The 14,495-nt window shown below is 41.7% G+C and overlaps 1 protein-coding gene across 1 annotated transcript in view; it reads right to left on the reverse strand.

Annotated features, from left to right (window-relative positions):
• Positions 1-9,486, reverse strand: part of ccdc177 (coiled-coil domain containing 177) — a 41,329-nt gene extending 31,843 nt beyond the window's left edge. Inside the window, exons 1-2 of the mRNA XM_068721901.1 lie at positions 9,058-9,486; positions 4,921-8,306 (exon numbers count right to left, since the gene is read on the reverse strand). Coding sequence (XP_068578002.1) covers positions 5,772-8,294 — 2,523 coding nt within the window. The 5' untranslated portion in view covers positions 8,295-8,306; positions 9,058-9,486 and the 3' untranslated portion in view covers positions 4,921-5,771. The remainder of the gene's footprint in view (positions 1-4,920; positions 8,307-9,057) is intronic.
• Positions 9,487-14,495: the final 5,009 nt, after the last annotated feature.

Consider the following 14,495-nt stretch of genomic DNA (forward strand, 5'->3'; position numbering starts at 1 on the left):
AAAATTGAAAAACGGTCATAGTATAGCATGTCGAAAAAAGTCAAAAAACAGTCATAGTATAGCATGTCGAAAACAGTCATAGTATAGCCTGTCGAAAGCAGTCATAGTATAGCCCGTCGAAAAAAGTGAAAAACGGTCATAGTATAGCCCGTTGAAAAAATTTCAAAAACGGTCATAGTATAGCCTGTCGAAAAACGTCAAAAAACAGTCATAGTATAGCATGTCGAAAACAGTCATAGTATAGCCTGTCGAAAGCAGTCATAGTATAGCCTGTCGAAAAAAGTGAAAAACGGTCATAGTATAGCATGTCGAAAACACAGTCATAGTAATAGTATTTTGGGGTTAAGTGTTTTGCTACAAGACACATTGACATGAGAGTAGCAGAGCAGGAGCCGGGATTGAACCTACAACCCTCTGATTGAGATGCAGCCCTGCTCTCCACTTAGCCACTGACAGCAATTGAGATCCACTGGCATAGTATGTCTATAAAAAGTCACAGTATATATCATGTAGAAAACAGTCATAGTATAGCATGTCCAAAAAAGTGAAAAACGGTCATAGTATAGCATGTCGAAAACAGTCATAGTATAGCCTGTCGAAAGCAGTCATAGTATAGCCCGTCGAAAAAAGTGAAAAACGGTCATAGTATAGCCCGTTGAAAAATATGAAAATCGGTCATGTCGAAAAGTGGAAAAAACAGTCATAGTATAGCCTGTCTAAAGAAAGTCATAGTAATAGTATTTTGGGGTTAAGTGTCTTGCTGAAGGACACATTGACATGAGACTAGCAGAGCAGGAGCCAGGGATTGAACCTACAACCCTATGATTGAGAGGCAGCGCTGCTCTCCACTTAGCCACGGACAGCAATTGAGATCCACTGGCATAGTATGCCTATAAAAAGTCACAGTATATATCATGTAGAAAACAGTCATATTATAGCATGTCCAAAAAAGTGAAAAACAGTCATAGTATAGCATGTCCAAAAAAGTGAAAAACGGTCATAGTATAGCATGTCGAAAAAAGTCAAAAAACAGTCATAGTATAGCATGTCGAAAACAGTCATAGTATAGCCTGTCGAAAGCAGTCATAGTATAGCCCGTCGAAAAAAGTGAAAAACGGTCATAGTATAGCCCGTTGAAAAAATGTCATAGTATAGCATGTCGAAAAAAGTCAAAAAACAGTCATAGTATAGCCTGTCGAAAAAAGTGAAAGACGGTCATAGTATAGCCTGTCAAAAAACGTCAAAAAACAGTCATAGTATAGCATGTCGAAAACAGTCAGAGTATAGCCTGTCGAAAGCAGTCATAGTATAGCCTGTCGAAAAAAGTGAAAAACGGTCATAGTATAGCCCGTTGAAAAAATTGAAAAACGGTCATAGTATAGCATGTCGAAAAAAGTAAAAAAACAGTCATAGTATAGCCTGTCGAAAGCAGTCATAGTATAGCCTGTCGAAAAAAGTGAAAAACGGTCATAGTATAGCCCGTTGAAAAAATTGAAAAACGGTCATAGTATAACTTGTCAAACAAAATTGAAAAACGGTCATAGTATAGCATGTCGAAAAGTGGAAAAAACAGTCATAGTATAGTATGTTGAAAACAGTCATAGTATAGCCTGTCGAAAGCAGTCATAGCATAGCCCGTCGAAAAAAGTGAAAAACGGTCATAGTATAGCATGTTAAAAAAAGTAAAAAAAACAGTCATAGTATAGCATGTCGAAAACAGTCATAGTATAGCCTGTCGAAAGCAGTCATAGTATAGCCTGTCGAAAAAAGTGAAAAACGGTCATAGTATAGCCCGTTGAAAAAATTTCAAAAACGGTCATAGTATAGCATGTCGACAAAAGTAAAAAAACAGTCATAGTATAGCATGTCAAAAACAGTCATAGTATAGCCTGTCGAAAGCAGTAATAGTATAGCCTGTCGAAAAAAGTGAAAAACGGTCATAGTATAGCCCGTTAAAAAAATTGAAAAACGGTCATAGTATAGCATGTTAAAAAAAGTAAAAAAAACAGTCATAGTATAGCATGTCGAAAAGTGGAAAAAACAGTCATAGTATAGTATGTTGAAAACAGTCATAGTATAGCCTGTCGAAAGCAGTCATAGTATAGCCCGTCGAAAAAAGTGAAAAACAATCATAGTATAGCCCGTTGAAAAAATTGAAAAACGGTCATAGTATAGCATGTCGAAAAAAGTCAAAAAACAGTCATAGTATAGCATGTCGAAAACAGTCATAGTATAGCCTGTCGAAAGCAGTCATAGTATAGCCCGTCGAAAAAAGTGAAAAACAGTCATAGTATAGCCCGTTGAAAAAATTGAAAAACGGTCATAGTATAGCCTGTCAAAAAACGTCAAAAAACAGTCATAGTATAGCATGTCGAAAACAGTCAGAGTATAGCCTGTCGAAAGCAGTCATAGTATAGCCTGTCGAAAAAAGTGAAAAACGGTCATAGTATAGCCCGTTGAAAAAATTGAAAAACGGTCATAGTATAGCATGTCGAAAAAAGTAAAAAAACAGTCATAGTATAGCCTGTCGAAAGCAGTCATAGTATAGCCCGTTGAAAAAATTGAAAAACGGTCATAGTATAACTTGTCAAACAAAATTGAAAAACGGTCATAGTATAGCATGTCGAAAAGTGGAAAAAACAGTCATAGTATAGTATGTTGAAAACAGTCATAGTATAGCCTGTCGAAAGCAGTCATAGCATAGCCCGTCGGAAAAAGTGAAAAACGGTCATAGTATAGCATGTTAAAAAAAGTAAAAAAAACAGTCATAGTATAGCATGTCGAAAACAGTCATAGTATAGCCTGTCGAAAGCAGTCATAGTATAGCCCGTCGGAAAAAGTGAAAAACGGTCATAGTATAGCCCGTTGAAAAAATTTCAAAAACGGTCATAGTATAGCATGTCGAAAAAAGTAAAAAAACAGTCATAGTATAGCATGTCAAAAACAGTCATAGTATAGCCTGTCGAAAGCAGTAATAGTATAGCCTGTCGAAAAAAGTGAAAAACGGTCATAGTATAGCCCGTTGAAAAAATTGAAAAACGGTCATAGTATAACATGTCAAAAAAAATTGAAAAACGGTCATAGTATAGCATGTCGAAAAGTGGAAAAAACAGTCATAGTATAGTATGTTGAAAACAGTCATAGTATAGCCTGTCGAAAGCAGTCATAGCATAGCCCGTCGAAAAAAGTGAAAAACGGTCATAGTATAGCATGTCGAAAAAAGTTAAAAAACTGTCATAGTATAGCATGTCGAAAACAGTCATAGTATAGCCTGTCGAAAACAGTCATAGTATAGCCTGTCGAAAGCAGTCATAGTATAGCCCGTCGGAAAAAGTGAAAAACGGTCATAGTATAGCCCGTTGAAAAAATTGAAAAACGGTCATAGTATAGCTTGTTGAAAAAATTGAAAAACGGTCATAGTATAGCATGTCGAAAAAAGTCAAAAAACAGTCATAGTATAGCATGTCGAAAACAGTCATAGTATAGCCTGTCGAAAGCAGTCATAGTATAGCCCGTCGAAAAAAGTGAAAAACGGTCATAGTATAGCCCGTTGAAAAAATGTCATAGTATAGCATGTCGAAAAAAGTCAAAAAACAGTCATAGTATAGCCTGTCGAAAAAAGTGAAAGACGGTCATAGTATAGCCCGTCGAAAAAAGTGAAAAACGGTCATAGTATAGCCCGTTGAAAAATATGAAAATCGGTCATGTCGAAAAGTGGAAAAAACAGTCATAGTATAACCTGTCTAAAAAAAGTCATAGTAATAGTATTTTGGGGTTAAGTGTCTTGCTGAAGGACACATTGACATGAGACTAGCAGAGGAGGAGATTGAACCTACAACCCTCTGATTGAGATGTAGCCCTGCTCTCCACTTAGCCACGGACAGCAATTGAGATCCACTGGCATAGTATGTCTATAAAAAGTCATAGTATATATCATGTAGAAAACAGTCATAGTATAGTATGTCGAAAAAAGTCAAAAAACGGTCATAGTATAGCATGTCGAAAAGTGGAAAAAACAGTCATAGTATAGCAAGTCAAAGAAAGTCATATAGCATTTCACAAAAAATCATAGTATAGCATGTCAAAAAAACGTCATAGTATAGTGTTGAAAAAATTCAATACAATAGTCATAGTATAGTATAATAAAAAAGTTAGAGAATGTAAAATGATTTCATAAAAAAGTCATGTTAAAAAAAATGGTCGCCTCCCCATGAAAATCTTGTAGGAACAGTGTGGTTATAAGCCTGTCAGTCCTCTGCTGCTCTAATGCTGCATTTTAAATTCAGTCTGATTTTTATCTCAGTAGTTAGTGACGTTAGCAGATATTAGGCTGTCTGAAATGCTCCGGTCCAGTCTACTTCCGGGCTACAGAGGTGCTGCAGGAACAGCGACTTACTGTGTAGGTGACAGTTTTAAATTATTTCTGTCTTAATGAGGCAAAATATGTGCTAAATGATCCCTGCCTAACACAGATGTTGGTGTAACGAAGTGATGGCTTGTTTTTTCCAAAGAAGAAAACAGAATGAGCCACCAGAGAGGCAGCTCCTTGCAGGCAGTTCCCTCATATTCCCACGCACTCTCTCTGCTCACTCATTCACCTTTTGCTGCTTCATCCTGATTTACATTTCTATGGCAATGCCTACGTACATCTGAAGGCAGAACCCCATGTGTATCTCCCTTTTCTTTTAATCTGTGAGATTGTAGGATTAGCGTAGCCAGAGGCCTTTAAAGCCTGCTGTTGGCTTGCATGTTGGCTCTTGAATAGAATGATGCTTTTTCTCTCCTTATTCTGTCAAGTCTGGGTCAGTGTGATCAAGGGTTGTTGTGGTTTTTTTCTTTTTACTTCAAGAGCTGAAAGAAAACAGTATGTAACAAAACAGAAAGCATTGCATAACATGTGAAAGCAATAAAAACTCGTACCTGTTGACCTGGACTCGGTCACCAGGCAGTTGTGTTGGGAGCAGATCGCCGGGGGGGGGGGGGGGGGTCAAAAGGTGGCTTTACTGTTTACTGTAATCTGACATGAAGAGGGGAGACGGAGGGAGTCCTTGAAGGGAAAAAGAGGGAGAGTAGAACAACCCTGCAGCAGGAATCTGCGTCCTCTGATGCTTCATCAGCACGGGGCTTGTGCACACGGCCCTCCTGCGCTGCATTGTCAGTGGCACAAGTGTCCAACCCGGGGGTTTATTTCTATGCTATATCTAGCTGTGTCATAGTGCTAGGACAAAAAGATCCTACATTTACTTTAGGGAGGGGGGGCTAGAACCATTTGCGCTTGATTTCCCCCTGCAGGAGCGCTCCCTTAAAAGCCTCTGCAGTTGTCATGGAGTTGTGCTTCCTGGTAAACAATGAGTCTTTTCATGACAGCACAGCTTTCAGTCCAGTAGCTGAGATAGACGGCACAGAGGGCAAAGAGAAAGAGCGGGGAGGGGTTGCGTTGCTGCACAGGGCAGCTCTCTTCCTCTCATCTAATATGAAGTCCACTGTACGTCCCATACAGGCTTTACTGTTCATTTATATCAGCTGATTAAGTTTGCAGTCTCATTACATCCATGATGCAAAATTTGGTTTGCTTTGAAAGGATCTATAATAAAAAAATGATGGTCAAAAAGGTCATCGAACAAGCTGATAGGGTGAAGATATGTAAGGAAACAATAACACTGTGGGTCTTTATGAGAAGAAGGGTAAAGCTGTTGGGTGATGAGGGCCATGATGAAGGCAGGAGTCAAGCACATGACCACAAGTAAGGAGTCCACAGCAGAGCCGTGGGTCTATTTCTCATCCAGGCTGGCTTTGAGTTGAGCTTCCAGGGCCATTTTATCAAACGTACGCATGTTGGTCTCCTCGCGCACTTTGTCTCGCACATGAAAGGAGGCTCGGGCCACAGAGCGAGCGCTCTCCAGCACCGCCCTCTTCTCCTTGAAGATCTGCTCGCTCTTCTCCAGCTTCCTCTCGATGGACTGCAGCAGCTCCAGACGCCTCTGCTTCTCCTCCTCCTCCACTCGTTGCCTGTTGAGCCTCTGGAGTTTTTCCTTCTCCTGCCGGGTCTGGACGGCCCGCTGAGCTTTCTCTTTGGCCTTCTCCTCGGCCACCAAAGATGCCTGCTGGGCCCGTTTCTCCGCCTCCTTCACGCGAGCTTCCAGGAGCTGCTGCTGCTGCTTCTCGCGCTTCTCCGCTGCCTTGCGTGCTTTCTGAATCTGCTTCTCCTCGCGCTTGGCCTTTTCTTTCAGCTCCTGCCCTCGACGCTCCACTATCTGTTCATAATTCTCCAGGGAGCGGCTGAGCTTCTCCTCTGCTGCCCTCCTGGCCTCCTCCCTCTCCTCCTGCTCTCTGCGGGCGATCTCCTGTATCAGGGCGGCGTGGCGTCTCTTCTCCGCTTTGTTCAGACCCCGTCTGTCCTCATGGCTCTGGTGCTCCTTCTCTTGCCTCTTCAGCTCGGCCATGGTGAGCTTCTCTTTCAGCAGTAGCCTCTCCTGTTCCAGCATGGCCGCCCTCTCCTCCTCCAAGGCCTTCAGGTTCTGCTCCTGAAGAGCTTTCTTATGCTTCTCCTCTCTTGCTGCCTGCTGCAACCTCAGCAGGCGGTTGCGCTCCTGTTGCTCTGCGAGCTCCCGCCATCGCTCCTCGCTCTCCTCGGCCTGTCGCATCTTGGCAGCCGTCGACAGCCGCTCCTGCTGGCTGAGTCGTCGCTGCCGTATCGACACCTGGGTCTGCCACACCCGCTGGCACTGGAGCACCGCGCGCTGCTTCTCCCTGTCCTCCTGTTCTCGCCGTAGCTCGTCCATTCTGCGCTCACTGTCCCACTGAAGGTGAGCCACGTAGCGGGTCTGACTCATGATGTCCTCCTCCTGGTATCTGGCGAGCATCAGAGCTGCGATCTTGCGGTCGCGCTCGGACACGGCCTTCAGGCCTCGGCGCCTCACCTCCCTCACTATGCGCTCCACCTTCTGCGTCGTCTGCAGAGAGTGACTCAGGTCGCCGAGGCTGAGGCTGCGGCCCATCAGGGAGTTGAAGGTGGCCATGGTGCGAGCCCGAGGACTGGAGACTTTAGCCCAGTAATCTCGAGCACCGTCCCAGCTGTAAGAAGAGGAAGCGCCCGACTCTGATGAGGTGCATGCAGTAGTGGTTGTGGTGGTGGAGGTGGAAGAGCAGGCCGGATCCATCCTCCGCTGTAAGGACTCCAGCGAATGGCTTTTTCCTGGCACCTTGGAGTGAAGGTGTCCATTGTGCTGAGAGAACGGAGCTCCTGTTACGCCATCCAGAGGCGTCCCAGAGCTCTGAACTGCCGGCTTCTTCACTGATGATGATAATGTAGAGTTGGCTCTGGGGAAGGAGGGGGTTTTCGGTGTCGATCTGGGGAAAGTGTTAGAAGATTTACCGCCGGAGGACTTCATGACTACTGGTGGAGGGCCGGACGAGAGCGGCCGTGTGGTTTTTACTTGTTCGGGTGAATGCTTGGCAGATCCTTGGAAACCACCTTTGGAGTATGGTGTTGAGGTTGTGAAAGCAGTTTTTGAGGACTGAGATTTAGGGGATGTACTTGAGTTGGGAGCTTTAGATAACAGAGCCGAAGCTGCCTTAGATGTTGGACCTGATGCTGTGGCTCTAGAGGCTCTATCAGGGGTTGAGCTGGAGGTCACCGGCCCAGATTTATTTGGCTGAGAGGAGCCAGAGGAGGCTTTGTGCTGCTGCTCCACAGCAGAGGGTGACGCAGTGCTGCCGGTATTGACTGCCGCCTGTAGAATCCTTCTTTTCTCCTCCCGAACGATCCTCTCCCTCTCCTCCCTGCACTGCCTCAGTTTGGCGTGCCGGTCTCTCTCGGAGACTTCGAACAGGCCCGTCGCAACACGCATGGAGCGGCCGGGAGCCTCCCGGGCGAAGTCAGCCAGCGGGCGGGGCAAGAGCTCCACGGGTTTGACCCCACATCGCGCACACGCCTCCAGAGAGTGAGGGCTCGTCAACACGTAACGGCTGCCCTCTGCGACTGGTGAGTCAAAGTTGTACAGATCCAGGTGCAACTTTGGCGACGGATCTCTTTCAGTCTGAGTCTGTGGTTGCTCAGGTGAGGGCGGCCCCTGAGAGGCGCCGTCTGGCTCCGCCGGGGATGCAGTGTGGCAGGGGCTCGGCTCAGAACTGCCGGAGGGCGGCGTCTCGAAACCGGCATCCCCATCATCTTCTGTTGTCGTGCCATCGGCCTCTTCTGGCAGCCGAAGGTCTTCAGTGGCCACAGCTGGCGTCTCGCGCTGTGGGCCTTTGCACTTGTTGTTGCACTCCTCAGCCTCCGAGGGGTCGACCATAGTTGGCTGATACTGCAGGTAGAGAAGAGGGAAGGGGTCGATGGAGAGAGAGAGGGGTTGTATGATATTTGAGGTGATGTGAATAAAATAGTGGAAAGAGGTTTCAATTAGAGGATTATAGCATTCAGTCCAGAGCTTAAGAGAGATGCAGTCTGTGGGGGAGGGTCACAACGCATGTTCAGAGATGCATGCATGAACACATATTCATGCACTGATTTTTACACCAGATGAGACATTTCCCCTTCAGGGAAGTGACATAAGACACGAAAAAACACCAGAGTCCTTTAATAGAGAGTCTATTTTTGGCAGAGTTACTAGGCTGTGAAGAATTTGATTACTCACAGCCATATTTTTCACTCTACATCACACAATCGACCTAAGAATACCTTTGAAATCAAACCAGGCCCTGCAACATATATACTATATATATATATATTATTCATCAGTTTATAAAAAAAAAAGCTTGATTTAAAACGAGATTTGGTGAACAAGCTCAGGACAGATCTACTCTGCTCTCTGCTCACCATCATGGACTCACACCTCACAAACGGTAAAGGCCTAGACTTTTCTGTATCAGCAGCACAGAGGCAGAAAATATTTGCATTAGATATCACAAACAACTCAGGGTCAAATTCTAAAGACAGAGTATATCAGACATGTTAAGCTGCTCTTTGCTGCTGTGTATCAAAACAATATTTACTATATTTTACTGTGGTTTGGTTGCATTTCATGCGGCGTCGCACCACAGAAAACACCCACTGACCTGCCAGTTTGTAAAACGTTTTCTGAACCGGTGCTTTGTTCCCCTTTTATCCGTGCAGTGCCCCTCGTTCCCTGCATAATATCAGGTTTCAGGGAAAAGGCTGCGGCCGTCGACCCAACGATGGAGCTTCACATCGTCGCAGCCTGCAGCGACACGACAGACAGACAGAGCCTTTCACAGCCGGTCGGTCTACTGAGCGGCGGGGAGTAAATCTGCGCTCTGCAAGATTAAAATGGCAAAAAAAAAAAAAAATACCGTCCAGAGTGAAATGTTCACGACACGTCGAAAATAACCTGCAATCCAGCTTCCTCTGATCCTCCCTCAGCAGAGTGCATCCCGTAAACATCAGCGGTCTCCACCTGCTATTCAGCAGCATCCCTCCATCGCAGCCTCCTTAGCTCCGCCTGCTTCTGGCAAATATGCTTTAAAAAAAAAAAATCCGGTCTGCACGCTGCAATTAACCGAGCGCTCATACACTCAAATGACATGCTTTTAAAATGTGACAAAACATTGGCCTAATGGTTCTGAATGCGTTAGCCTCGAGCACAGTTCCTCCTATAGGCCTGTGTTTCAACCAGAGATGTATACATCTATAGGAGGAACGTGTCTTAATAATAATGTTATTCAGTTTCCAATATTATTCACCGCTTTTATATTTGCATTTCAAGTAATATAAAAATACAAGTCAAATATATTATATGAAAGTCGAATTCACCTATAAATAGATGTTTAATCTGTGCAGAATGGTCTGTCAAAAGTCACATCACCGCATGTAACAGCTGCCATCTGCCATCCTGCTTAAGTGTAAAATAGAATATACTGCAATTACTCGTACCAGCCACGAGAGGACACTAGAATATAATAGATTAATGCTTTCACTTTCTCTGCAGACAAAGGAGGGTCAGCAGCCAATCAGCATCATCACAGTTTATCTGGGGTGGAATACGTTTTCAGATCCTTTAATTAAGGAAAAGCATCAATACCAGACTTTTATCATATCATCAGTATTATCATACTTATATGCAAGTATTATCACCTAAATTTACTTAAAATATCAAAAGTCAAAGTTATTATTTTGCTGGAAAAAGCCCCGTGTGAGTGTTTTACAATTATTCATAGTATTATTAGATAATTATTATGATGCATTCATGTGTAGTTTGTAGCTGATTTGAACTAGACTTTTGGGTAATTTTGTATATTTTTCACAAAATAAAACTACAATCTACTTTTAAAACATGATGCATTGCTATGTTTTCTACGTATAATCTTAGTCTGCAAAGTAACTACTAACTACAGCTCTCAGACAAATACAGAGTAGAAAGTACAATATTTACCTCTATAATGTAGTAGAGTAAAACTTTAAAATAGCAGTAAATGGTAATACTCAAGTAAAGTACAAGTGCCTAAAATTTGTATTTATGTATAATACTTGAGTAAATGTACTGAGTTACATTTCACTGCTGGAGCTCATAAGAATTGAACAACAGATTTTTATCAAATGTGACATGCTGTTTGTCTGTATGGAGGCCATCAATGACTTCACTCCAGGCTGCTTACTGCTAAACATTAAATATTAACATTTATTATTAAAGACAAGCTACATATAAATCTAACTTTCAAACTATTATGATGATTATATTGAAGACACAAAAACATCACAGCAGTTATAGTAGTAAACATGGAGTTGTAAATAGTGTGCATTATTATTACCATGTAATTAATTATGTATGTATATAATTCTCTCTCCTCGACATACCTGCACATTCCTCTAGTCACAGTGGTTCATATATGAATATGACCCACTGACACAAAACACCTTCAAAATGCACACAAACACTTACAAAACTACTAAAAATCCATAACATATTAAAATCATAACGTGTTTCATACATCTTGTGTTAATGTCTCTATATTTTGCGACTCCTTTGTCTGTCTAACTTGACATCTGTTTGTACTATGTCACGCTGACAAAATAAAAAAAGAACTGTGTTTTACTATCATTATCTGTTTATACAGCAGTCTCCACACATGGGTTTCCACAAGCCCATTTTCTAAAAGTCTAAATACTGTTTCTATTTCTTATTGAACCATTCGGATTCTCTAAATGACTAAAAGTCACTAACTTCAATGGTTTCTACACTATACAAGATTTCAGAGTTATGAAGCTTCCAGAGGACTAACACCTCACCCCAGTCTCTCTTTGTACGTGAATAGGAATAAACTGGAAAAGACAATCACTTATTTAATGAAAAAGAACACTGGGACATGTGTTGTGTTACGTAATTGAGGTGGAAGGTCAGGGTCACAGACAGGGCAGCAACAACAGAGCTGGTGAGAATTCACCTTCATGAGTGGAGTTGGTGCCTCTGACTTATACTATATTTTAAACTTTATCAAATAAAGTTTGATTATGTCCACCAGGAGATTATGCATTTGTTTGTGTGCGTCTGTCTGTGCGTCTGTCCAATGCTTATCTCGCATACTGCTGGACCCATTATTCTGATGTTTTTTTGTCCTTGTTTATGACTGTTTCAGTGATTCACATTTTTTATTAACTGCCTTATAGCGTCACTGACTGCTGACTCCTCAATACTCTGAATGGTGGGGGGCCGCAAGTGATCGCCAACTGCTTCAGTTTGGACTCTTGTTTCCACTACGGATTACAATTTATTCCTCTCTTGATTTGAACACCTAGGCAAGACAACTGCATGCACATACATGTACGTATAACTAGTGCTTAGCTAATTGCAAATTGAACTAAGTGCTGACTAAACTGAGTGTGTTTAGGGCTAACAGGGGCTAAACACACAACAGGACTGACAGTTTCTGTTCATAGGGAGCGTTAAAGCGCTGCATAGAATAAAATGAGACAGTGTGAAAAACGTGGCTGATACGCTCGCAGTCTAGACGAGTTGTTTGTATTCATTCAATTGAACATTACAGCAGTGGTTGTTGCAGACACACCTAGCGGAGATCGGCACTTGACTGAGTGCACTTTTCTAATTGAGATAGAGATCGATTTTTCAAGAGAGACCAGAGAGCAACAAACATTCAGAATCAAAAAGCGATATTAGTTACTGCTACTTTTGCTATTGCTACTTCATTGACATTACAAGTACTGCTGCTGTAACATCCACAACAACTACTTAAGTGCTACAATGGAAAGCCGTTGGAGCATTTAAATAAACACCCACTCCTACAACTACTAGAACTACAACGAGTACTATTACGAGTACAACTCCTACCATGACTGCTCTTGATGGAGCTATTATTAGCAATAGAGTTGGTAGTAGCAGTGCTTATACAATTCTTGTTGTAGCCGGTACTACAAGTGATAGAAGGAGTAAAACATAATGGTAATTGTCTCTGTGTATTTGTGTGACCATTTTCTTCCACCACTACTACATGAATGGCTGTAGTGCATTTATTGAGACAGACTGGTCTGGTTCGGTCCAGTTGGAGCAGTTGAATCAGGATTAGATAACTCTGAGTGAAAATCACAGTGATGATGACCCACTAAACTCCTGACCCGGTGTGGGGAACAGTGCGAGTTTAATTGGCCCCGCCCGTGAGCCGTATCAGGAGGAGAACGGGTAACAAGTGACAACAGGGAACGTGCTGGCTGGCTTGTTAACCGGGGGCATGGGGTCTGGGATGGGGACCAAAGGGGAGCGGGGCATGGTGTGGTTGCTGCACAGTTCACTGGTGCAGGGGTATGCTCGACAGAATTTTTTGTGTTTTTGTTTTTGGTAGGGCATGCTCCCCACCACCAAAGCTAGACTGGGGGGTTCATCGAGAGGTGAGCTGCTCTGTGCAGTCATGGAGACCACTGCAATGCCCGGCTGGTGGTGAGGGCCTTGAGTGTGCCCTTGTATACTGGTTGTAGTGGGAACCAGTCTAGAGGTGCCAAAACCTTCTGAGTAGCATTACATTTTAAAGTATAACATGTGAACAGGGGTTTGCGGCACTCAGGACTGTAAGTACATTTTAAGGACAAATATACGTTTATTTGACAGATAATAGTTGTACTTCAATATTTTACAAATTAAACCATATCATAAACCATACTCACACCCTAAAATCAATTTTTAGTTGAATTATGAATGCTTTAAATGACAAAAATCACACTCACGTTACGTCACGTTATTATTATTGTCTACCCTGATGGTACAGCAATCAACATATTACAGAGTAAACTGTTATCTAACTAATAAGTTAACTTTACTTAACTTACGTTTACTTTATACTTGTTATAAACAGGACTGTGACTACAATGATTTATATTTTCTCTAAAATGTAAACTGAAAATGGAAAATGACTGCAATCAATCAATAAATCAATCAAGGAGTCAGTCAACCAATAAATACTTATGAAAACAAATTAACCGGATATGTTTTTACTCTTCTTTTTATTGAGTGGTTTGTAAATGTTTTGTTAATAATGTCTTTGGAAAAACCTGGAAACTTGATAAATATATTCATCAAAGAAATCAGTCAATTCAATTCATCAATTTTTCCTTTTTCATGCTTTTTTGTTTTGCTCTTCAGAATTGGGTTCCTGTCATGTTGCTAAACTTTAAATATATGATTATTTGCTGAGAGAGAGCATTAAATAGTGAGTACATTTACTCAAATACTATACTTAAGCACAATTTTGAGGTACTTGTACTCATATACACATTTTCTATTACTTCTACTCCATTACATGAAAAATATTGATTATTAATGCAAAATATAATAAACTAATAAATGATGATGTAATGTTATGGATAAAGATAGTACATAAATGCTGAAATTCAAAAGTTACCCGAGATATGTAGTAAAAAAAAAAATCCAACCTTCACCTGCTGCAACGTTAAAGTAATATAATATGAATAATGATTAATAATCAATAATTGTAAGTCAATAATATATTATACATTATTCTGAAATGGGACATTCTGCAGGAGTGTTTTGTACTTTAAGTATATTATTAGCCAATACTTTAGTATATTTTACAACATTTTAAATGCATGACATGTACTCGTATTGTGCAGAGTATTCCTACATTGTGGTAATGCTACTTTTACTTAATGAAAGGATTTAAGTAATTCCTCTACCACTGACTAAATACATGTGTTAAAAAAACAAAAACACGATGACTAAAGGCAGCAAAATAGATGATTTTTAGTTTTTAGTAAAACAGTCTGTCTGCTAATGCACGTGAACATTGTGTACAAACTGATTCTGTATCAGCTCTCCTGGTTTGGAAACTCTGCTGGAGTTCTGGGAGATCTTGCAGCAAATGATTGATTAAGAGGTCTTGTGTTAGAATAACAAAGTGAAGGCAGAATCTGTGCAGTTAAGAGGATCTATGTGCCGTTCACTCCAATGAACGAGGCCTATTTTTACACAGAGGCAACAAATGAATCCAGCCAAGAGATTACAGACAGACAGAAA

This window comes from Cebidichthys violaceus, unplaced genomic scaffold, assembly GCF_023349555.1.
Source record: "Cebidichthys violaceus isolate CVI_PGR_0920_01 unplaced genomic scaffold, fCebVio1.0.p SCAF_28, whole genome shotgun sequence".
NCBI classification, from domain to species: Eukaryota; Metazoa; Chordata; class Actinopteri; order Perciformes; family Stichaeidae; genus Cebidichthys; species Cebidichthys violaceus.